This window comes from Aythya ferina, assembly GCF_964211825.1.
Source record: "Aythya ferina genome assembly, chromosome: 6".
NCBI classification, from domain to species: domain Eukaryota; kingdom Metazoa; phylum Chordata; class Aves; order Anseriformes; family Anatidae; genus Aythya; species Aythya ferina.
This window is the reverse complement of record NC_140303.1, coordinates 17906020-17932995: the sequence shown is the minus strand read 5'-3', so window position 1 is coordinate 17932995 and position 26976 is coordinate 17906020. Positions and strand designations below refer to the sequence as shown.

General features: G+C 33.8%; 1 protein-coding gene across 1 annotated transcript in view; it reads right to left on the bottom strand.

Moving 5' to 3' along the window:
* Positions 1-26976, bottom strand: part of CCDC141 (coiled-coil domain containing 141) — an 82197-nt gene that overhangs the window by 6071 nt on the left and 49150 nt on the right. The window contains 10 exon segments of the mRNA XM_084523712.1: positions 5691-5863; positions 7819-8166; positions 8168-8700; positions 12288-12368; positions 13040-13144; positions 14976-15085; positions 16254-16437; positions 18007-18189; positions 19405-19545; positions 26372-26521. Of these exon segments, the coding sequence (XP_084379838.1) occupies positions 5691-5863; positions 7819-8166; positions 8168-8700; positions 12288-12368; positions 13040-13144; positions 14976-15085; positions 16254-16437; positions 18007-18189; positions 19405-19545; positions 26372-26521 (2008 nt within the window).

Here is a 26976-nt window from a genome sequence, read left to right as displayed (position 1 = left end):
GCAGCTCCATCCACGTTTGATCCAAAGCCAACCAGAGGAATGCCTCAGCCTCCCTTTGCTTATTGACTCACACCTAGACCCACAATCAGCTGCTTCTTTTGAAAAATAAAAAGAATTAACCCCTTTCCCCTCCAAATTTGTACACCTTGTGTAAGCACCCTTTCACATAATTCCACTTCTTCTAGTCAAGCAATCTCGTTCACCACTTTCTTTTTAAACGGGTGCCTGTATACGGGGAAGGAGGAAGACAGGTTAGGTTAGTAAAGTACCTAAGCAGAATATTTTTGTTGTGAGTCTGAAGAGATATCTAAAACTGCTCCTTAAAAGAACAGTCAGAAAGATATAAATATTCTTGGATCTTACATTAATTGTAGGTTCAAAACTGTGGCCATGGGAGCTCAGTATGGTAAAACAAGAATGCAGAAAAAAACAGAATTCAAAACACCCATGTGTACTATTCTGCTTGTACAGAATAGTTAAAAGAAGGAAGCAAGGTATACACAACACGAACTACAGAGAGAAAAAAAAAATAGGGGTGGGGAGAGAGGAGAGGGAAGGAAGCCTGGCAGGAATTTTCCAGCAATTTTTTGGGGGAACTCATCAGAGTCATCAAAACAAGAGTATTTAACCCAGACTACCAACAAAGCAGTACTCAGTATTGACTACACCTTTGTTTAGAAAGCGAAGCATTAAAACCAGGACGCTTTCAAGTATCTCGCTGTGTAGTCGGTATCTCTAACCTCTTCCTTTTTAAATTTTATTTCTTGCAGCTATTAAAAATGTGTCTGATATCCACATAACTATTAAAAATTACACTTTTAAAAATATTTCTGATTAAAGCTCGATGCAATACGGTACTCACTATGAGACAAGTGAAAATCAAGTTTCGTTAATCTAAAATTCACAGAAATTTCCAAATTCTCTGAGGAATGTGTTAATGAATAATGAAATTAAAAACTTCTGCACTGATTTACAGAATCACAGAATTTCTAGGTTGGAAGAGACCTCAAGACCATCCAGTCCAACCTCTGACCTAACACTAACAAGTCCTCCACTAAACCATATCCCTAAGCTCTACATCTAAACGTCTTTTAAAGACCTCCAGGGATGGTGACTCAACCACTTCCCTGGGCAGCCTGTTCCAGTGCCTCACAACCCTTTGAGTAAAGAAGTTCTTCCTAACATCTAACCTAAAACTCCCCTGGTGCAACTTTGTCCATTCCCCCTCATCCTGTCACCAGGCACATGGGAGAACAGACCAACCCCCACCTCGCTACAGCCTCCTTTAAGGTACTTGTAGAGAGTTGGTCTATGTTTACTATTTCAGTGTGTCAACATAGTAACAGCATGAATGTAATACTTTTGTGCACCCTTAAATACAATTGTATACTTAGATACTGAAAGTCGGATTCCTTTGCATCTCACTCTCTTTTCACAACTTGAAAGATGTCATTTAATATTTAAATTGAAGCTTAATACTAGGATTTAATCCAATAGTAGGAAACTCATTCTTTCACAAAAAACATGTTTGAGTAAAAATGAGAGTGGATGTGCTGGCAAGGGCACAGATTATAAGACACTTCATCTGCTTTTGAACTGAACAGTAAAACTAATGCTTACTTTGTTTAGAAAGGCATCTGGCTTCCCTGGGTTACAGGTAATCTACTGGGGTCTTCCATATAATCTTTGGATGCATATAATTTTACTCAGTGTTCAAAGACTGTTATCAGCTTTCTAGTGATCCCCATGGGAATAATTTTTGTTTTGTCTTTGCTTGATGTAGCTGGAGGCAAGACATTGACTTTTTTTTTTTTTCCTTTGATGAGGATCTGTTGAAATCTGAGGTATGGATTTTTTCAGTTAGAACTGGCATTTATGGTTCAAATTGGAAAAGGAGTGTTAACCTCACCAAGCGTGGACTTTCACTACCATTCTTCCTTGGTAGTTTTGCAGTCAGAGGGCAGCTTTTCTTTAGTGACTTCGTAGACAGAAGTAGCTTAAGAATGTCCTCCTCTAGCCAACAAAATTGAGCATGGATGGTGTTTCAACACCATATCGTAGCAGTGATCATCTACAGGAACATTTCATCAATGCAGCTTCCTCTTCTACAACATCTTCCGGACTATCATCCTAAATCAAGACTCAAACAGCAATGCCTTAAAAAAGTCCATTAAGATAAACTACTTTTCCATATCTTGTTCAGTATATGAACAAGAGGAATGAATAGGACTTTCAAAATATGATTTTAAAAAAGATAAAAATAAATAAGGAAAATACAATCTTTAGCGACAATCCTCATTTCATGAATTATTTAAACTATAACTCAGAAGAACAAAATCAGATTTTAAACGTTTTTCTGCAAAGGGGTACAAAAAGTTAAGCATACAAGACTAGAAATATGAAGCATGGTACATATGCAGAGTTTTACTGTAAAGGGTAAAATATACTTCATAAGCATACAGAGCATAGATTTTCAACAGTTTGAACAAAATCTACTCTCTTGCTCTGAAGCATCTTTTAATCTCTTCCTCTCTTAGAGCAAAGATTACAGTCTTCCTTGCTATGCTTGGGAGTGTGCGTGTAACCCAAACTCCAATAGCAGATAACATTACTGGTTAGTTTCTAATAATAATAATAATGAAAAGACTGAATAAATCCCACTTGTATTCAAAGCTTTCTCTCACCCAATTTTGCAAACTAGCTTCAGATATTGTCTGTCAAATCTCACATGAACCAAGTAACTGAGATCTCTTCTGCTTGTTCTAAAGCCTTTTAAGTAACATTAAGAATAAGAGCAGAAACAAATTTAATGTAAATGTGTATGAGAGATAAGGTCTACATAGCTGCTCCCTTGTAATTCCTCAGTCTGGATGTACACGAGGAAGGAGAAAGAACACCCCTCTAGGAGTTTTCTGTTGCCTTTTCAACTCATAGAGCTGATTATTGTAAATAGTAGATAGTCTTTCTTGAAGTGCTATCAAGCAACTGGATCTGACTACCAGTCTATATCCAAGCTACCTCTGGTTTCTGCTCCATTACAAGATGAAATGTTCAAGTTTTTCATTTTGATAGAACTACAAGTGGGGTTGTGACAAGATTTTCTGAACAGGATTAGAATCCTTGACTCCTGAAGGACAGAAGCTCACCCTGCATTGCTGTTTTGATCCACAAGTGGCTTTCCTCCAACCAAAAGGTCAACTTTGTGCTGAACTCATCCACTCACCATATAAAGATGACAGAACAATGATTATTCTAGCATTGAACTTTCTGTGGTTTTCAAGATGAAGCATCCACATGTTAAATGATGCAGCTTTGAGTGCAGCCTCTACAGAACTGACTCTGGTACTAGCTTTAGTACCAGCAACTAGCTTTAGTTAATTATTAATTTAAAGGCCTGATTCAGGAAGTGGCAAGGCAGAAGAGAACATCTTTGCTTTCTCTCCTGTTTTTTTGACCCCCCTCCCCCTTTTTTTTTCCTTCCTTGGTACATAAACTTAGCCTCAAGATTGAAGGCAAAAATGCCTGGGAAAGTGATCTGAGTGTCCTATAAAGTTATCTAGAAAGCAAATCAAAACATCGATGAGTACTTTTAATTTTTGAATGATGGGCTTCGGGAAGAGTCACAATTCTCAGTAAAAACAGAGCACCGAAGGCAGCCATTACCTAAGATTTTTTTTTTTTTTTTCCCAAACACAAAATAAGTGTTATAAACAGGATACAGTTATCAAGCACTGGCAGCTCTGTAGCAGACAAAGCTTTATAGTGTGTAGGAGAGGCATGTGGGGTTTGTTCTTACCATAATACTACTTAATGTAACGAACAGTTAGGTAAGTCAGCTTGCTCATGAAGGTTTTGCTGGATGTTTGTAACAACTAAAAAAGGCAGATAATGTCACAAGGGCATAAGCACACTAAACTGAATTTTACTTTTATGAAAATTGAAACATTCAAAATTGTTCTAATTAAAAAGAGTTTTATTGTGAAATAGAAAGTAAACTTTTAGAGAAGAGGTGATTTTTATAGCTGGGAGAATGGACCAACCTTTTCAGGAGATGACTGAACTCAGAAAATTGCTCGTTCGGGGTTTAGTTAAATATTTTGTTTTGTCATTTGCTCACTATCTCCTCTCCTCTTCCTCCAGCTCCCTCTTATAATTGTGCAGTTGTATTCCCTTAAGAACTTCTCCTGTTTCAAAGTTACAGGAATTTTAATAAAGTTATACTCACTGGGCCAAAATATCTAAATGTCAGTGTTCAATTTCACTGACGCCCTGCAATTTACAATATGTATTCTGCTCACAGCATGCTGCACAGTAGAAGGCTTGTTTTCTTTCAGCAAAATGTGGAAGAGAAAGCAAATATTTCCTCTAAATTATCCACACCACCATAATCATAATATGAAAGATGAAAATCAAAGATGCAGGAAAAATCATGTGTCTTTCTCTCAATTGGTTTTATCATACTTAAACAAATACTAGGAGTAAAGAAGGATTCAAATGACATTTAAGGATTTATGAATGAATTTTTCCACTAGCAGTTACGTTGCTTTTATCAAATAGTTAAGCAAAGTACTTAATAAATAAGACCTACGTCTGTCCTAGTCAAGAATGAAACGCAATATGTTGATAAATTTCTGTTCTGGACTAACTACTTTCAAGTTACAGAAGAATTCTATTTGACTGATTTTTTAAATTACTATATTTTTTGGTGTGAGTATACTTTTGAGTATTTCTACAATGTGATTGTTTGAAATAAGTGCATTAAAATTTTTTAATGTGCATAAAAGCTAATTTCATAAACTATTAATTTTCTTTTTCTCTATATTAACAATATAGAAAACTATCATAAATATTTATAATTATAATTTTATAAGAAGGCAGAGAATGATCACAAGCATCTCTCTAAGCAGACGGATATGTTGGAAGGTCTCATTTTGTAAACATCTGCAGGTTTTGGTCTACTTTATGCTAAGCACTGCTTACACAAATCCTGACAATTCTGGGTCAAATCTCTGTAGTTCAGATTATCACATCTCTATTGGAACTACTGCAGCTTTTATTTGTGGAGATGACTCTTTGGAATGAAACTGAAATTTAAATCTGATCTATGGCAGTACAATCATGAATATTACCATTTTATACTAAGAAGCTTTACCTTACAGATAAAAAAAAATAAATTAATTAAAGGTAAATGAGAAAAACGTCATTGGAAATAATAAATCTTATGTTTAAAATAAAATTATGTGCCCTCCTCCATCCCCAACAAAAATTGTATCATAGAAAGTATGTTGATCTGAGTGCACTATCTGGGTGTATTTTGACATGTAATAGCCATTAAAACTGTTTTCAACACTTCATATTGCCAACATATTTAGAATACAAAACAGGGTCTTAAATTTTAGAAAATCTTTGTAACTTATTTTTATCTCAACATCACTATGAGAAAGAAAAACAATCATATAATACTGGTATTAAGAAACAAGCAATATATCAAGTGTGACATAAAAGTAGTTTGGTACAGATGGCGAAAGATTCAGTGTAGGACAATAAATTTCATGTTGCTTTAGCATGTGAGAATTAAGTCCAGTGCAGTCAATATTGTACTTTTGTGAACAGCCAGTACATTAGTGATATGCTAATATAGATGACACACAGCATTATCCAGTCTATTCTTCTAATAGGTGGCCTGTTACCTTTCACGTGGAGAATGGCACTTGATGATATGGTGCCACTAGAATTTTTAGCCCGAACAACATAGAGCCCAGCATCTTTATCACACACCTTCTGAATGAGTAAAGTATGCTTTGTCTCCTTTTGTAAAAGCTTTAAGTGCTCATCTGCAGTCACTTTCTGGCCCTTCTTGTACCTGAAGCAGAGAGTCAGTTTTCACGTCAGATTTGTATCATGTATGTCAAGCAGAAACTTCCAAATTAAGAAAACCTCTATAACACAAAGTTGGCAGCAAGAGAGAGTTCACTGTCATGCTCTCAATCCTTTTTCCAAGTTATATACGAATATGGATGCATATTTAAATTACTCAAATTGTTGGAAAAGACAATCTTAACACTAGAAAATGTGGCTCTGAAAATGTTTTTGCGTGGACATGTCACCCAGTTATCACACTGCAGTAATCAAGGAGAGAGTAGCACGAAGGCCTGTCCCCTCAATTTTGTGCTGAAACATTGTTGCTAATAAAGTGTTCAGTCAATCCATATTCAAATCAGGGGAAATAGCATCTTAAATGCACAAGCAACATACAAACTTTCTGTCTTACAAAGAACTACATAAAGAACAGTCAGGTACTTATTCCTCCACCTGAGCCCACTTATGTTTACTTAGTTCACATAATAGACAGGATAGAACAACATAACCTGACTTATTTCAGAAAATTGGTGATCACTTGTATCAGTGATCACTACCAGTCACCAAAGTATTGGTATTGACTCCTGATTTATGAATTGGAAGTGAGAAAATTCTGGCTCTTCTTGCCTGATAGTGTTTCAGTATATGCTGCTTTTAACCTAATCCAAATGCAAACGTGATTTTCCAACTATATATCCAACAGTGTGTACATCAGTACAACATACATGGTATTGGTGTTACCATACTTATTTTTTTTTCTCACAAAGATTAATTTTCTATTTTCATAACTTTATTGTTTGCAAAATGCTTTCAGTTGAATGTTATTCTTAAAAAGACCATGTATCATCCGTATACATACTTTTGAGCTAAATTAATGCTTTCTTATGATAAAACAAAATTGAAGGTACCTTGTTTCACCAGCAATACTCCTCAAAGTCTAGAATAATTGGATTTAAATTAAATTTATTGATACCAAGAGAGTATACCACCAAGGCTGCACAGTCCAGTATTTTTCTCAGTGCTATAGAATAAAATTCTGCTTACTAAGAGCTTATAGTTTACTTGTTTTGTCCTCTACGCAATATATATATTTTACATGTGTACTATTATAAATGTCTTCAAGTTAAGATTAAGAGGCATATCTTACTTTAATTCATTAAAGGAAGGCCTCCACTGTGAAAGTCTAATGGAATAAGTGACAGAATGGCAAACAAGGTAAAAGTTTATGAAAAATAGGCCAGCAAATACAGGACTAACACTGAAGTCTTGGAATCCTGCCTCCTCTTTCAGTCCCTATCTATCTTTGCATGGAACTTTTAAAAAGTCATATTAAAAAATGTTTGTATAACAATATCTGTATTTCTCACAATAGAGTATAAAGAAATCTAATTAGACATGTAGCAATTCAAAGTGAGAAACAGAGAGAGCAAGTATTTCATATAAAATGGTTACTCATAGTGTAGACACTAGGGTTTTGTTTTTTTAACCTGTAACCTCTCCTGGTTTTGACAACTCTTTCACTTCTATATAAATTTGTGCACACCTATACATAGTGACTATAAATATTTGTCTCTGTCTGTATATTGTGGCAAGTTCCTTAAACAACGAAGATGAATTACTTACAGCAAATATGGATTGAACCTTTCTTTTATGACATTACTGAACAAGTGGAATGTTATAGCCTAGAACATAAAAAGTTCTTGACATACTTGCTCAAAGAATGTTGGATATGCTTGCATGTGTTTGATACTCTCATTATTCATATAATTAAGTACAGAAAGATTATTTCAAGTAGGTTAATTGTCAAAACAATTTTTAAAGTGGGAAACATGCAGAACTGTGGAGTGGTAAGGATACAAGCCATTTATTCTAGTCTATAGATTAATGAATATAGATATAAGTGATTCAATGTGCTTCACTAATAGGTATATTTAGTTTTTCTTGTTATAAGCTACCCACCATGTCAGTGTAGGCTCTGGGAATCCTGTTACTTCTACTTCCAAGGTTACTGGAGAACCTTCCATGACGGTTACATTAGACAGAAGCTGGGAGAAGTTAGGCGCCTGTCCAGTTAGGCTGGCCATGCTGTTCTTTTCTGATGCACTTTTAATCTCTTCTCGAGTAACCATCTGCCTCTGACAGCTTCTGGTGGCGTCTGATTGAAACATGAAACCTGAGAATGCATCAGGCAAAGCATGCAGCCTGTCCTGGGTTTTATTACAGTTATTCAAGTCATGCAATTGTTCTTGTGCTTCTGCCATGCTTTTACGAAGTTCAAGGTGTTGCAAATGTGTTTTGCACACTTCTCATGCTATATACTGGTTTGGCATTCACTGTGCAGGAAGCAGTGCTAGCCTCAGATATTGCTTGTAAACTATAAACTAAAGGAGCTTCTACTCTGACTTTTGGATCAGAATATGCTGAAGAGATATAAAACTTCTCAAACTGATCAGATGGAATTTCCATTCTAATTTTTGTAGCATCAGCATAAGTAGAATTTGTTAAGAGATCAGATGCTTCCATCAACTTTTTACCAATAGTGTTTTTTTGTATTTGCAAGCTATAGGAACTGGCATGCAGATTATGCGAACTACAATAGCACTGCTCTTCTAGCTCCGTTTCAGAAAATAAGACATCTGATTCTGGTGTCTCAGAAAGCAGTGGCAAAGAGATATCATCAGGTGATATACACTCATATTTATCTCCAGAGGGTATTTCTTCTGCCAGGAACTCAGTCTGTAAGCTCTTCTCTTTGGCCGAAGATAACAGCTCTGTATCCTGTGAAACAAGACCCTTACCAGCTGGGCAGATAACTGGAATATCAGCCAATTTATTCCTCTCCTTAAATTAGGAGTGGACAGAAGAGAAGCGAAAGAAGAAAAACAGAGAGAAAGAATGAGTTACTAAGCATCACCTTTTCATGCAGAAGCTATCAACAATATTTGGAATATTTCCTCTAATTAAGCTTAGTTATTCTGAGAAACAGGACGAAACACGAGGAAAGGATAGTCATTAGAAAAGTTTGCCGAAGTTAACTGGAATTTCTAACTGTTTGGATGGACTAGCAGAAAACATAGTAGAAGAACTTAATACATCAGTAACAATAAAAGTACCTCTTCCTGTAAACGAATGACAACTTGTGGATTTCCTGTTCTTTTTATAAGAGCATTTATAGTATGTGTGTGTGTGAAAGGAGATGGCACAATGACGTCTCAATGGAAAACGGTTACATAACAAAAATAGATTAACAGCTAAGTAACTGGACTTCTGTTATTTGAGTCATTGGTCATATTCAAGATTTATAATTAAATCTTTAAGATATTTTTTTCAAGCATTTTATCTTTTCCTTATTTTGTGACAGTTGTTACAAGATCTTGTTCAGATATTAACACAAAATTAATGGTAAAATTATTTTTTTATTTCCTTGAACACATCATATTTTACAAGTAATTGGATTTATCATGAGTGCATTCACTTCAATTGCAAAACATCAAAGACATTTGATTTATTACTGCCTGCCTCTTGAGTTTTGTTTAGTGTGTAACCACATAGTCTGGGCTATCAGGCTTTGTTTGTGTCATGGCTCACAGCAAAGGTGTTCACAATGTTTCTTATGTACTCCTGTTGTTCTCTTAAAAACACATTTAATCCAATAAGCAATGTTTCTGTCACCTATAAACTGTTCAATCAAAGGTATAGTGTGGTACACCGGGTGTCTTTGCTCTCCAAACCAGACCTCTTTGGCAGTACCCAGTACACAACTGCAGCAGCACAGTTCTTTGGACTTTTGTTTTGTTTTATTGCTTTATTATAGAACCTAATCAATGGAGCACTAATTACCAGAGTAAAAGAAAAAAGAAGCAGAATCTTACATGCACACTTGGTCTGTATGTATGCACCCATATCTGTAGATATGGTAAAATTAATACAGATTTTTTTCTAAGTTAATAAAATCATTATTTAAAACCCAGGTAACCCTTGCCAAATATGCAAATGAATGAATTGAAGAAAGTTGTTTTGTTGTGTTTTTTTACTGTGTCTATTTTATCTAAAACATTCATTTCACTTATAAGATGAAGCTCAAGTTTGTGTATTAAATGCTTTCCACATGCACCCTCTGATGAGCACCAACTCCCAAAATATCTCTGAAAAGGAATATATCATGGACATAAACATAATTCTCTTTCCAGTTTAGCGAAATATGTCATTTTTTCACCTTTCCAATTACTAAGAAAAAAATATAAACACTTGAGTTGCTTCTTCACTTGGTATGTATTCAAAATTTTTACCGGGTTTCTAAATAATTGTCAACTATTCCTAGGAAATAGTTATTTTTAGCAATAGATTTCAGTTTGCTTATAAAAATTTATTGGGTTTGCAAATTTGTCACCCAGCTCTTTTATCCTTACCAGTATTGTTCTAAGTAACCATGTCAGTTATAAGCCTGACCAGATTTGCAAGTCTTTCTTAAATGCAGTTTTAATAGACACTTTGGCAGCAAAAATCAGGCTATTATAGTTTGAATTGCAGTAACAAGTTTAATAAACCAAATCTAATTAAATATTAAGTTAGGAGTCTCAACAATATTACATTCTGAGCAGGTATAAGTCAAACGCATGGGTCAAAATGTCCAAATTGACTGTTTCTATTGTCTGAATGAAATTAATGATCCAGATCCATCCTATTGAAGAGCATATGCATATGTGCACACATTGGCATATCTTTGGGCAACTATGGGAAAGCCAAAACAATGTTGGAGTCCTCCACTAACTAATCTAGTACCCTAGTGCAGGGCTGTGCTGCCAGTTTCATGGTCAACACACCTAGGAGGCGGACTACAGAATAGAGCAGAGTTATTCGAAACACTGCTGCAAAATGACCCTAGGGAAACTGCTTTTGTGCTGATGAAAAAAATTGCAAGTGGGCAGTAAGCCAACTGTCAGACAGGCTTTGGCAGTATGAGGTCTTTCAGCCCTTGTGTGATACCTGCAATCAAATAAGCAAGAGAAGCACCCACTTTCTAGAGGGTGCTACTTATTACTGAAGCAAAGTAATACTGCAAATATAGCTTGCAGAAGTGCAGACAAAATTATATACTGTTGTCTCACTGGATGAGAGGCTGAGAGTGGGCCAGGTCTTTTCTCAGAAGGGATGAAAATGGAAGACAGAAAAGCTCTAGTAAGAAGAAGCTACTACTTCTTTAAGTGAAGTATGGAGTGATGAAAAGAGCGGAGGTATCATAGTTGCCATACTTCACATCTGATATTTGCTGTTCTGCATACCCTTCACTTCTTCCATTGACAGCTGATGCACAGTCTGACAAGGACTGACAGGGCTGTGGCCTAGCAAAATAGGAAATAGAGCTATGGCCATCTGCTGGGTGAGGTGATTTTCCGGAGGGTGGCTTTTTTGGAACAGACACAAAATTCTGAGTGAAATCTAGGCTACAAGTCAAAGGTGAAACTCTCATTGGCTTGAAACAGAGGTGACAAAGTTAATTAAACTCAATTTTGTCTCATCAGCAGAGAAGAGGGTACTCTGTATTGAACTGAAGGGAATGTTAATGTTAGTTGAATCTCTATAAAACGTAGTTTAATGTCTTGTAGTATTGGTCTACATTATCAGCTTGCAAAATAGAAATTTTAGAGCTCTAAATCAATTGCAAATGCATCCTACTTTTGTAAAGACTTATATATACACTACCATCCATTCATATGCTCATGAAAGGTTTCACATAGTGAATTATTTACTTTTGCAGACCAAGACCCCAAGGTATCAAAATGTTCTATAAGATAAAAGAATTAAAGTCAATTATATTTTTTATTTTTATTTTTGTAAAGCCTAAGACTACATTTATTCATTGACAATCTGAAATCTTTCACATTCATTTACCATATATTTGTAAATAAGACATTTGTCTTCTAGAACTTTTACCATGCTAATACATACCTAATAACTAATTTGTTTTTCTGCATGATCTTCAACATGCAATTCATACTTCAGAATTTATGATCTCTGTTGCATGGAATTTTGGCAACTGAAATGTCAATAAAGTGTTTTGATGTGAGAGTGAAGTAAACTATTTGATGTTGATCTCTGCTGTTTAGTTGAGGTATAATGTCATACTAAGAATACAGCAGATTATATGATGTCATCATACTGAACTACTGACAGCTGTAGTTTTGTCCCATCATGTTTTTGCTATGACTGCTTTTCTATTATTCAGACTGCTGCAAAAGTGAAGCAATTCTGGCTTTGTATTGGATTTCTAATACTGTAATTAAGAGAATCTAAGCTCATTAATGTCTGTAAAAATGTGTTATTTCTGACAAGCAACAAAACGAGGAGTAAAATTCCTTTGAGAATACACAAGAATGCCCATCAATATGATTTTAAAATAAATAAATCTCAACTTGAAAAGCAGATACCTGCTTAGTGTTGGTAGGAGTCATGTTGTTTCTCTTCTCAGTAACGTTTTTTGAAGTTGTAAGCAATATATCTGATCCCGTCTGAAATGAAAATGTTTAATTTTTTTTTCTGATGAAGACCTCAGTGATTCAAAGTATCTTAATTCCTACCATTATTTGCTCAAGTTCTAAGCTATGAGCCTTCTATTATAGCATATTACTTATAATTCAAATACTTCCATACCTTGTTAATAGAGGTTATAAGCCTGTTAGGTTTCTGAGAAATGCTAATAGCAGTCTCCTTTATTACTTCCTATACTCCCTTAAGTTTCCCTTAAGGGGAGTGCATTCCTCCTTCCCTTGAGGAAGGAGGAATGGTCAAACATAAGATGTCTTTGTTATGAATACTGTGGCAATAGCACCACATTGGAAAATTGGTAAAAGAGTATGAACAGAAGATTTTCAAAAAAATAAAACTGTTTCTTCTGTTAGGGGAGGATGAGAAGATGCATAGATGAGTAAAAATGCTAAAAAAAAAATAATAATAAAGTGAGTAAGGAAGAATATATGCATTGGATGGAAGGCAAAGGGGCATCTAAAAAAAATTGAAATAGAAATTGAAATACCAAGAGTACACTGACAGCATTCAATTTCAGGGAAGCTCAAGCCTGAAAAGTAGTAAAGTTTCCAGTAATGCACAAAATCTTTGAAGAAATAAAGTTCTGGTAAAAATAAATACAACAGTAAAAAAAAAAAAAAAAAATCGAACTGACCTGCTGCTTTTTTTCCTCTGCTTCATCTATAACAGTCTTACATGCATCTTGGCTATTTCTTTCTTCTTTTTGCACGGTAACCAACTCTTCAACACACTCATGTTTCTGCCATGTGAAAATAAAATTAAGGTTATACACAACAGAAGAAAGTACTTAGTACTCATGCTCTGTACAGTGGTGTAGTTAAACAATAAAAATAGACCTGTCCTTTCATCAGGGCAGCTGTATATGGCTTATGGCAAAAATATGCCACAAAACCTGATTTATTCATTCCTGCATAAGAAAAAAAAAAAAAAAAAAGCATTTCTCAAAGCTGAGTGGATCTTTTTCAAGGTAGGGAAATCACAGGACACTAAAGACTGAGGAACTCAAGTACATGGCCAAGAATCTGAGGAACGCATTTGTACCTGATATAAGGAAAGGATAATAAGGGATAGGCAATACGACATTTTTCTTTCAATTTGTTAGTTTACAAATGACACGAAATTGAATTACTAACCATGGCATTGCATATTCATGGTGTCTATTTGTCTGGATAATTTGCTGAATGATTTCTCATAAGATTCAGACATCAATTATTGAGATGCAGTGGAAAACAATAAAAAAATATTAGTTTTAGAATCTCAGAATACTCTATATAGTACAAAAAAATCTTTCATCTGAAATAAGTTGTATAACTACTCTCTATTGCAGAAAATTCCCTTTTGATAATATTCGAGAAGTATTTTTTATTCATCTCCAAGAATCATATAAATGAAAGGTTAAAGTAGTCAGTAAATAGTTTATGAATGATTGTGTGAGGAAAAAGAAAATGTTCTCCAAAAACATTAAAGGGATGTTAAAGGGATAACTTAACATTTATCAAAATTAATCGAAGTATTACATTGTATTCAGCTAACAAAAGAGATCAAAAGATGAAGCCCTGTTCTGACAGAACCAGGTGCTACTACTCTGCACAAGATACCATTTTGTACCATTATGTATATGTGAACCAGAAGGAGAACCTCAAAGAAGCTAATTGTTATTTATATTCATTTTTCTTTATGCTAGCAATGAAGGGCAAAGTTTCTTTCCATTCATTTGTACTTTTGGCATCTCTTACTGCTTTTAAGTGTATTAAAGGATAATTCGAATGTTATGGAATTTTATGGAATTTAGGAATTTTATGATCGGTTTTTATATTATAAGAAATAATGAAAAATTCCACAAAATAAAACAGCATTCAACATAAACAAAACAAGGATATTTAAGCCTCTAACTCTTCTAACTTCACACAGTTACCCCAACATCTATTGCTGAATGTGGTTTGACGCATTACTTTGAGACTGTGGGATGGAGTAGACTGAGTCATTATTTCAGAAATCTATCCCTCCAACTGTCTTCCATAATTCTGGATTAGCTGATACATTTTACCTAGGTATGCTTAAAGAAGCATAGCAGAATACAAAACTAATACATCTGTTGTTGTTTTTATAAGTCAGGCTTTTTAAATTTAAATGACTTTGGTTTTAACATGATTTGTATTTTGGGATAATTTTTCCTATAATGTAATAAAGTACATCATTTTGCATTCTATAGATCCGGCAGTTATCTGTATTTCAGTACCAAGGGAAAAGAAATATGAAAAAAGTATTTGTCTAGGTATTGAAAGAAAGAAATTGTGACACTTTCCCCTAAAGGTTACTTGAAGACAGTAACAGGTCTGAAAGAAGTCCAGGAAACAAAACAAAACAAAACAAACAACAACAACCACAAGTGAAAAAAGGCACACAATGAGCATTTAGTGTCCAAAGAAGTAGCATTTGATTGAGTTATAATCATTACTTCAGGTAATCGAAAAGTGAACCAAGAAATATCTCACACTCCCATAATAGATGACACTAAACCAGTTATGTTCATGCAGATGGAATATATTCTTCACATAAAAGAAAAATACCTGAATCTGCTTAAATTCTCTCAGAGATCTACACAACTCATCAACAGAATTAAGAATTTCTTTGTACTTTGATACAGCTTTTTCAACATACTTCTTTCCTTCTTCAAAACCTGAAAAGGCAAAATAACATAAAAGTTCTTTTATTAAAAACAAAACCCCAAATGCCTCAAACACAAGTATAACAGTCAATATACATTATATCCTCCATATAATGCAATAATTTTATTTTTCTCCGTGCTTATTTTTGCTGGAGTTCTATGATGCAGAACAATGTGTTTTCCTACCTATTACTTGAGATTGGACCTCACAGTATCCGCACGTCTTCTGTTGGGCTTCTCCTTGATCTTACTACTGTCTGATAAGTGACATTGTTTAAAAAACCCACCGCCCTCAAAGCATCTCCTAAACTATTAGACCAATTACATAGCCAGAAGACACCTAGATCCCTGCTACAACAAAAGACAGAATGGAGAAGAGAGTATGAGAGGAGGGAAGGTAAGATTAGGGGAGGGAAGGAAGGAGGGAAGGAAGGAGAAAAGGTGATCGGTTCTCTAAATAGTCTTTTTGACATAAAATTAGAGGAATTTAAAAACACAGCATTGAAAACATATTATATTTACTACTTGACTTTCTAGGCTACACAAATGTGTAGCTATCCATCCTTTCACATCTGGATGGATACCTTATTTTTGGATAAAGTTAACTTCAACAGTATAAAAAGATTTTGAGCTGGAGAAAAAAAAAAGAAAAAAAAAAAAAAAAAACCTGAAGCTGGCTGACCTTCATTCTTTTCAATCAAGTCAACATTACAAATCAATACAATTGCAAATTCAATATTTACAGAAAAATCCACTTTTTTTTTTTTTGCTAATAAAGTTGGCAATCACATTCCACTAGCTATTTACAATATTAATGTAAAAATTCACCCAACACTGAAGTATAACTCTCTCATATATTTTGACTTCAAAGGGTTGGTCTATTACAGATTACCATAAGCCATGAAGCCTTGATTCCAAGCCCAAAAATATTACATGGACATCCACATTTAAATTTCAGGGTGAACTCAGTCTATATATGGAAACCCAAATAGCTACCAGACTATTTAGTACTTTCATATTTCTATTTTTTAAGTGTTTGTTCTGAAGTCTTTCACCTCTTCTAGTCAATACTTTAAAACACCTTTTCTTCTTAAATAATGAATCCAGGAATCCTCTTCCTTCTGTCCTAAGCTACTGTTTCTGTTTTTATTTTTTTCAACATTTGCAGACAGCTTCTCACCATGTAACTGTTTAGCCAGGTCTATAATCTGCTGAACTTTTTCTTCTTGCTGAGGCACTGTAGACTCAATAAACTTATTGAATTGCTTGTAGAGAGTCTCTATTGCTTCTCTTGTTTTGCATTCTGCAGAATACTTGCCAACTCTAATGACTGTTGCACTCACATCTTCAAAGCAAAATTGACACTAAAGTAGATTGAGAAGGATAAAACACTATTATAATGAATAATTATCAGCAGTTCAAGCTTTTGTAGAATAGACTGGACTATTCTTAGACTTTTTTTGTTTGTTTGTTTTCAGTGGCATACACTATACCTTAAATACTGTGATTACAATTTAACTTGGAAAACATTTTTTTCAATACAAATATTGTTGTAAGTATTCATAGCTGCTACATTTTCTTTAATCATTAGATCAATGAACTTATTAGTCAAAGCTTTTGCAAAACGTTTTATTTCTGAGTTCTTTCTATTTTGTGCATCTACTATCTAATTTCACAGACTTCATATCATGGCCACAGTTATACCTGTGTAAGGGCAGCAAGATTGCTTAGATTTAGCCTGCTGGCAAACAAAGTTACTTTCAGCAGCCATTAAAGATGCTGAAAATCTTTCTATTTACAAGAAAGGTCTTTAGAATGTACCCCTAATAAACAATTTGGCTAACAATAACAAGTTTGGTTAACAATACTGAGAGAATTGAATCTGGTACTCACTCAGTATCACCTGCATTATATCATTATGGCAAGCAGCTATCAGTATACTTAATTACCATTAAAATCATCATTTAAGACTGTGCCTATCATCTGAAAGAAAACAAGTAAAAGGTGATACTTCACAATGAGTAAAAAAAATCTTGAAGTTTATCTCTGGAAAATAAGTTCTGCTCTCCAAATTTAAGACTGGGCAAGGCATATGTTAAACAATGAAAATGCACAACTTAAATTTCTTTGCTAACAACAGATAAAATAACACACTTATGTGATCACTGGACAATGAAAACATGTTTTAAAACATACTTTAGTGCTGTGATCCATAATTAAGGGATTTTATTCATCAGCCATTTTGATGAATTTGGAGATTTGACCAGTGTTATTTCTAAATATAAACAGCGATGACAGGAATGTGCTCGACTCACAACAGATGCACTGATGTAGTGTGGTGCAAGGGAAAATGCTGTTACAAACTTTAAAAAAATATATGGCAACATTATGGCAATATTAAGTTAGAGAATTCCCCCCAAAGACTTAGACTGTGCTACAGGCCAAAAAAAAAAATAATAAATATATGTTTACCAAGCATGAGTATTAAAAAAAAAGGGTGTTAAGATATTGAACATTTTACATTTTTGTTAATTTATTGAATATTTTAAATTTCAATTCCAAAATTGCACACTTCACAGACAGCTCTTCCTGACAACTGGATATTGTGATAACCTGTCTTTTGTCATTTGGCTGCTATCAAAGAATGCCCCACAATACACCTACAGTAAATGAGCTCAAAAGTATGATCACAGCTAAGCTGAAACCTGGTCTTATGCGCAGCAGTGCAAGAATATAGTCAAGTTGCATGTTTTTCCTTTTTTCTCTACAAAGTTACAAAGAAAAAAAACAAAGAAAATCTAAACTTTTAGCAATACTTTGGAACTTTCCAAACCTTTGGAAGTCACAAATTCTACCTGTATTAATAAGTACTTATTTACCCCAGTCCTGGATCGCTATTACAGCCATAGTGAGGATCTCAGGTTTACTAGTACCTCTTCCATTATCTGTTGCAGTTGTTCCATGAGATTCAGATTTTGACTGTAATCCTCCACAACTTTGCCAAAGTCACTCAGCTGTTTTTGTAACTCACTAATTGACCCCAAGAGGACTCTACCATCATTTCCTGCAGAGTCAATGAATTTCTTCTCTAAATTATCCATCTTCTTTTTAAGAACCTGTTTAAAGATGTAGCAATGTTAAACACCACAAAAAAATATTTATATTTTTAGAAATAAGAAGTTAAAAGAGTACGAAAAATATACAAATCTAATTCTCTTTCCAGGTTTTAAAATGACAAGTATAATGTGCATTTCCAAAAGCAAAGCAAATCTACAATGTGATTGAAATCAATATAATTATTTGTTAAATATGGAATTGAATTAAATTTTCAGTTTATAGACAAATATCTCTGGTAATAAAACATGGGATCTTGAATAAAATAACATTGACTGAATCTGCAAAGTAAAAAAAAAAATAAATAATAATATTACTAATCCTTCAGACTCTTACTTCAACTGAATACAAGTCAATTTAAACTAAGTCATTTTTTGCCCCACAATATTAGCATATTGCACAAGAATCTGATATTGGACATTATACAGAGCAATGTGCTGTGGTTGACCCTGTTCTGTCCAAGGAGTTTGGACTAAACGATCTCCAGAAGTCCATTTCAACCCCACTGATTCTGTGATCTGAATTTACATTTGTAGATAAAATCACCAAGAAAGGAGAAAGAAAAGTTTTTAAAAGTAATAACAAAATAAATAGCAAGAATAGAATCATAGAAGCTACTGAAACCTTGAGAAAAATTATGAAGGAGGACACTGGCAGTGCTAGCTCCGGATACTAAAAGGATAATTTGGTTACTAAAATGGTCATTGGAGGATTTGGAAGAGAAGTTTCCAGTGAGAAGGCCTCTTAGGTGCCATAAGCATGATCAACTCTAGGCAACGGATTCAGAGAAGGGCTCTGAAAGTTTACATGATGAAATGAGAAAGGAAAACAGATGGATACAAAAGGGAATGTGCTCATTTGTTCAGAATTTTGATAGGATGTATGATTTGTTTATTTATTTTAAGGAGAAAGAAAACTAGGTCACACACTGTGATGGAACAGAGGCAGGAAGAATAAAAAGTTATGCAGAAAAAAACAACAGGATAAACAGGATTTAAAAGGACTGAACTTTAGGAAGTCAGCAATTGGGATGAGATCATTATACTGAAGAATTAAAGGAACAGAACAATGAAATATGTCAGTGATTGAGACAGGGGGATGATATCAAACAGTGAAAGGGAGACTCAATACATTTTGTGTTATCTCTTACTGCAAAGCACAGGCCATTTCAATTCAACCAGTCAAGCCTTTATCAAGACTAATATTTCTAGTATTACCTGTATTTTCTCAGCATATGTATCAACTTGCTGAATATGTATTTTAAGGGATTTCAAATTTCGAGCTTTTTCAGTTTTCTTGGTATAGTTAAACTTCAAATTGTTGAATTTCTTTTTGAGATCCTTAAATGATTCTCTGAGCTGAAAAAGTAAGCATATTTGTCAGTAAAAAAAAAAAAAAAAAAAAGAAATCAGCACACTTCCATGTATTTTTTTCCATGAGCTTTTTGTCCACAATCTGAACACTGAGAATTTAATACAGAAATTAACACTGTGCCATCTCATAAAACATCTTTATTTCCTCAGATTTTTTTTTCTAGTAGTGGAAACTCAATCTTGCTACATCAAAATTTTTGCAATCTGACTACTGAGTATTGTTTCCAGACCATCTGAGTTAAAAAGGTTTGACTCAAAGGTTGAGATCCTTGCTCAGACAATCCTGTCCTAGAGCTTTCAATGACTTCAACTACAGACAGGTGACTTATACAAACAGTAGTACATTTGGTGGAAATGGTAGCTGTGTAAATGTATACACACATTTAGTTTGCAGAAAAACATCATTTTACTGGGTTTGGGCAAGTATATTTGTATTTACAAATAGTATCTTTCTCCTGCAGTACAATATTTCATTTATGTCTTTTTTTTTTTTTTTTTTTTTTTTCCCCCAAATAGGAATTTATCACTATACTGGGAACTAATATTCAGTAGTCAGAAAAGTTGATGTATTTATTAGAATTTATTTAAAGACTAGATGAAGTCTCTCCCAAAATAAATCGTTCAGTGATTCTATAATCCTTATACTACAGCAGCTATGGACTAATATGTAATAAAATTTGTGGGGAAATAAGATGGAAATAAATAACAGTTATTAGCAATGAATAAGACTGGAAACCTTGCTTCTGAAGAGGTTACACAGGTGCTCAATTTTACAATGTCCAAACATTTCAGCACAATTATTCACAGCATACAAAGATGAATCTGGTTCTTTGCAGAATCAAGATGTAGATTATATGAGCACCTACATTTTAAGTAACTGTTCCGTATGGTAGCAGAGTGACTCCACCTAACAGACACCCAAATAAAACCTATTACCACTACATAAACATGGTACTATGACAGTATTTTTACCAGTTAGCACTGGCTTGGTAAAGCAAATTCAACATAAGGGGAAATGATTACTGTAATAATATAAATTATGAACTAGTAGCTCTGATAATGAACTACTAGTGCCTTTCCAGACTTTTCAGGGGGACCTATCAGCTGAGACTTCCTCAGAGAAACTGTGGATGCCCCACCCCTAGGAGTGTTTAAGACCAGGTTGGATGGGGTTTTGAGTAACCTGATCTAGTGGGAGCTGTCCTTGCCCATGGCAGGGGGGTTGGAATTAAATGATCTTTAAGGTCCCTTCCAACCCAAACCATTCTATGAGTCTATGAGATAATTAATATTACATATAGTTCTGCTAATTTTTCTGAAGAACTTTTCTGTTACTTAGATGGAATTTGGCTATATTTTCTTCAATCTATGAAATATTTTAAAAATCCAGATTGATAGAAATAATACTGATGAAGTTCTAGGAAAGTACACTTTCTTTGCTAGATAATTTACCAGGATTATTTTAAAACACACCAAAAAGAAGGGTTATACACGATCAGTACTTGTAAAGACAGTATTCTTTACCATGGGAGCTTTAACTCTATTTCTTTACCATAACACACAGCATATTTGCATTTCCTTTTATTTCCTTTTTTTTTTTTTTTTTCTCCAAACTCTAAGTATTTGTTTGCTTAATTGTCATTGTATGGGTGTGTACACCATATACACTTAATAAACCATACAACCATATCTTATTCTTTGTATTAGTAATGATCTATAAAGAACGATATCAAACATACTCGGATAAAATACCTTTATAGCACTATATATACATATCTTTTTAAGTATAAAAGTTTTTTTTCAGAATTCTTTTTCTTTAGAAGTTATATAATTTTAATTTCATTTACATCTGTAAAATGTATTTTTATATATTACAGTTATTTTTAAATGCCTTTAATGATCAGGGAAAAGAACCAGACAAAACAAACAGCGACAAAAAACATACCTGCTTAAAATATGGTGCTGATACCTTAGAAAAGGTACTATTTTAATTACTTTTCAATTCCATAATTACAAAAAATTTGGAAGTGTTAATTTATAGCATTTGAAATGGAAGAATATAAAAAGGACTGAAAGTTGTTTTTTTTTGTTGTTGTTGTTTGTTTGTTTTGTTTTTGAGATTTTCACTTCTTTCAGGTTGACAATCTTTTGCATTTAGAAGAATGTAGAATAAACTCTGTACACTGGTATTTATCCAAAGGAACCAATATAAAAGAAATGCAGCAGTTCTATTACTTTAGGATTTATTCTTCCAGATAAAAATGAATGAAAATAACTTCACTTACCTGATTAATGTTAAAAAGTTTAGGTGACACCCACAATTTGATATTTAGTTAAAATATTTGAAGCACAATATAAAGATCTCTCTTCCCCTACCCTCCTTTTCCCCCCTTCCAGAGAGTAATGAATGCTCATTTTGCAGTTGCTGTTATTGGGAAAGCTAGCAATTCATCATTATCATTACATACTAATGTTAATCCATCAAGGGATATTTTCATTTTCATTTCATCTAGTGGGATTCTCTCACATTATTTCAGCACTGAACAGACAGATGGTATTCACTCAGTGTAATGGAAAGGAAGGGAATTCTATCACCTACACTGCGGTCTCCAATTAGTTTAAACTCTTTATCCCACCTAAGTATGCAGAATAATAAAATCTACCTAACAGTAATCTGTTAATAAAACCACCTCTGTAGAACAGTATTTTGTATTCAGAGCACAAATGCCTTATTTGCTGATTTAATTTTGAGGAAAACAAGAGATGAGTGAGAGTTTATTTTATATTATTCACTGGCTTAAGCACATACATAAGCTAGCGATTGGTTATAAGGACAGAAGCTCTCCTCAAAGAAGTATGTGAAATCAGATCGCCTTGTTTCAGATATGATGGCTCATGTGTCAAAGGTCTGCAGCTGCTGTCACTTTTCTCTTTTAGCCTCAGTGGAAAACCAGTTTCAGCTCAGACTTGTATATTATCCTCTGAGTGCATGTACCTAATGCCTGTTAACAGCGGCAACTGTACCAAGGCTATATAGCTCAATTTTTAGAAAACAGAAACCTGACCATATCTTAATTTTTCACTATTTCCTGAAAAATACAATGAGAATAACTTAAGTCTATATACATACTAATACGCTTCAGTGACTTCAGCCAAGTTTAATGGAACTTTGTGACTTCTCCATTGTGTCATAGTCATTAATCCAGCAGCTGTTCCTAACTATAGTTGGACTGACACGGCTGGAGAGGGGTTTAGATGCCAATTGCTAAGATTTATCACATGATCATGAAATAAATGAAAAAGCAAGCTATAAAACTGCTTTAAACGTTTTCATTTTTGTTAACAGTACAATTCCACTAAAACATTTTGATTTCTGTGTAAATCTTTCCAGAAGGTATTTCAGTGTCATTAACCAGTTATCCTTCCCTTTTTATTTACACACAGAACTTTTAGTAGCACTAGGAATCAAAATAGCCCATGAAAGTAAGTTGCTAAAAACAGATTTTCAACACGGCAAAGATTAACACGCTGAAGTAAAGCCAGCCAGGAGGTGGAAAGAAAAAAGGTGCTGTTCAAGTCTAATTAAGTCTAATTAATGTCTATTTAATTCTGGGACCACAAGCATTTATAAATTACAAGTGGAGAACTACGCTAAGAAATATCAGCTCCTACTGCCTGAAGAACTAAGATAGCTTATTTCTCTCCATGGTTAAAATTCATATCTTCAGTCATACCTTTCCATAAGTTTATAAAGAAGTGGAAAGGAAAAAATTGAGATGGCTGGGGAGAGCAGAGAACCTATTTTAGGATCTGTCACTCTTCTGTTACAAGTTTTGTGCAGACACACATAAATGTTTTTTGTGAAAAGGGTTTTGAAGTGCAAGGGTTACCATATTAAAAGGTTATAAGATGTTATAAAAGGGTTATAAGAAACTGTTAATCTCATTAGCAGATTCAATGCAGTATTAAACTGCATGCTTGATTCATCTCTTTCACAAATCATTGCTGTGTAATGTTGTGTAGAGTTGTGGCTCTTCAGAGGCTGCTACTCAAGCTAGTTAGTGAAGCAGGAAGCCCAAATTTACAAATGCAGATCTCAAAGGTGATACGAGCTTTCTTTATATTTACCAGGATGTAGAAGGCATAAATCCATTTTTGGCCTTTGTAAATTTTCTTTAAGTTAGCAAAAGCACACAAAAGATGTACATTTTACTGTTCTGTCCTCCTAGACTGTTTTTAAATCCACTCTATGTATCCTATGCTATAATTTTTTTGTTTCTGTGTTTCTCATAAAAGTACTAATATGTTACAAACACACAGAGCTAGTAAAGTAGTCTGACTTAAGTATGGTGTTTTCAAACACCAGTGAGTCCCAATCGCCAAATGTCTTATTTGGATGTACTTAAATTCAACACATTAAAAGTATGTGAATTTATATATTTACATCACAATTTTAAATATTTTCTGTCAATTTTAAAGTTTCTGTATACTGGTAAATCAGAACTAAGTTATCTGGCTGTCTGTTTACTCTGTGACAGCTATGAGCAACTGCTGCTTGCTGCTGGCACATAAAATGAAATACTTATTTTCTTCGACGTAGTAGAGGGTAAAGAAATGATTATTTTAAATAATTCTATCAGATACTAGCAATATTCAGACTAACTTCTGATGTTAAAATTAACAGAATATAAATTAAGTGAATACTCATAACTTTTAGTTTGTTGCAATGTCTTTGCTCTTTATCTCTAAACAGACTTAGTTATAAATAATTAATGAAAAATGAAGCAGTGGATTAAAGTATATACAGGTATACTAGCTTAGCTTTGTTTAGGAAATATCTTCTATGCTAACTTTCAATAGAAATGGAATATAATTAAATAAAAAGATATTCACTGGGCAAGTTGTATTTCTGTTAGATTACACTCAACATTCAAGTAGGTCTGGATGTAAAATGTATTAACCTATACAGCCACGATGGCATTCCCAACTTAAAATCTAAAATATATAATTAATGTTTTAATTAAAAATATACAATTATTTTGCAGTGGGTTTCCATCAACTATGAAAAGTTTTGACACTCATCATATTTTATAATATAGGATGTGGTAAGTAAGAAGTGTAATTGACACGCTCTTCATTTAAATTTGAAAGAGATGATTGTTTTATTCTTCTACATCCTGCTTTCAGTAAAAGTAGAATGAGCAATGAAAATAGAAGAATAATAATTCTTAGAAAGGAATCACGTTCTGCACTCATCCAAGAAACTAAGGAAAGAGGCAAGAACCATTTAATGCAAGTTTCTCTCCGAATATAGCCAGTCTTACACATGGGCTGCTGAGCAAACATTTATCTTATCTTCAACAAATTGAAGCAAAAAAACGTGAAAACGTGTTTTCAGAAAAAAAAAAAAAAAAAAAAAAAAAAACAAACAAAAAAAAAACGAGAATAGTTAAATTCAAATTTCAAATATTCTCAATCTGCTCTGTCACTGCAAAGTATAATGGGACCTATTTTTTAGGTAATTCATGCTTTCATTCATTTCTACAGCATGGCTCCTCAGCCTGAGTGCTTCTGCTTTATCACCTGACATTCTAATCACCTTATACCATCACCCAAGAATTTACATCACAGGAGACTGAGGCACAGATCATCACAGGGTGCAACACGTTCAGATTATAACTGACAATGGAGTAGAACAGCCACTGAGATTAAATATATATATTTAATCGATACATAATCATATAATATATGTATTGTTGCACATGTTCTCTCACCTTTTACATTTTTTTCACAAACAAATGTTTTGTAAAAGAAAAGAAAAACACTTTTCTCACTAAAATAATTGGGATAGAAATCTCAGTCACCTCATTGTTGGTGATTCTGAGAAAATATAGTCTTGCTTTTTCAGGTATGGATTTACCTACTGAAAGATAAAGTAAGAAAAAACAACTTTCAATGCCTTTGTTTCCAAAAAACACCACCTCCTGCGTATCTTCTACATATGTTTCACACTTTTGGGAACATTAGTGTGAAATTTAGTGGTGGACTTCAGCACGACGTTAAAAGTTGGACTAGATGACCTTAAAGGTCTTTTTCAACCTGAATAATTCTATGATTCTATGAAATGATTCTATGAGATCTTTCCAGGTAAGAATCTCCAGGTAAGAGTTTCTGTACTTTATGGAGGCCCAGATGTGCCATCTGCAGAACATCAAGTGCAGTTGCTAATGCCTTCAACCTCTCATTTTAATAGATCACTTTAGGAAGATTCATTCTATAGGGTATTTCTCCTGAACTGATTTTTGCAGATAAATGTCTTTACATTTTACTTGCTAAATTGTGAGTGGATTTATATTTGGCCTACTAAGATGTTAAATTAATGATCATATTAACTAAGCATTTTTTCCTAATCTATGTTCTATAATAATAAATTCTATAAATTTATTCTATATTCTATGTTCTATGTTCTATAAATAATAAATAAATAATTAAAAAATATTATGCCATGGAAATTTTTTTCTCCTCTAACAATTTTTCTGAGCATCACATCTTGGATTTCTGACAAAACGTCAAGCAGTAAATTATCGTGAACTCATTAAAAGACTGAAACTTCTTTTACAAGAAACAGCCTTAACAACTGCAAGAGATGTAAATTCTACTTTTGTTTCAAACTTTAGAAGGAAGACATCTGAAGATCCTTACATTTCAGATGAAGATGACAGAGCCTGTAACAGTAAACAGTAATGTATATATATGTAATATATACAAATAGAATACAATAGCCTTTTTAATGTGTATTTATATCATTTACCTCATTTATCTCCTCTTGATTGGTACAGTATTGGAAATGCTGTGACAGTTCTTCCTCATATTTATCTGCTTTGGAACTCCAGTTAATGCTGTCGCACTCAAGTCTAGCAAGTTCTTCCTTCAGATTCTTTACAGAAACATTCAAGCAATTCTGAAAAAGAACAAATGAAATTCAGGGCATACACTAATTCAATCAATCTAAAATGGAAATTGTTTTGAGGCAAAGCATGCATAAATAGTAACAATGGGTTAGATTAAACTATTATACCTCCCCTGTAACAAAAGCAAGTACACAGACATTTCATTCACTGGTATTCTGGGGGGTTATTTCCAGGAAACGAAGTCACAACTCACATATAGTATCTTCTCTGAGCCGAGAGAAACGAGAATACTCTAAGTCTTTACCATTTGGATGTTAGCTCATTTCTGCTACAAACCAAGCCATGGAGCATGAAGAACAGGCTGGCAATATGGATAACCTAAGCAGGTCAGAAGGGATTGTCGTGTTTTCTGCATAGTAAATGAATACAGAGCAATGACGATCCTGCCCTAAATATATAACTCCTTTCTAAATTATATCCATTTCACAATACAAGCAAGTCTGGA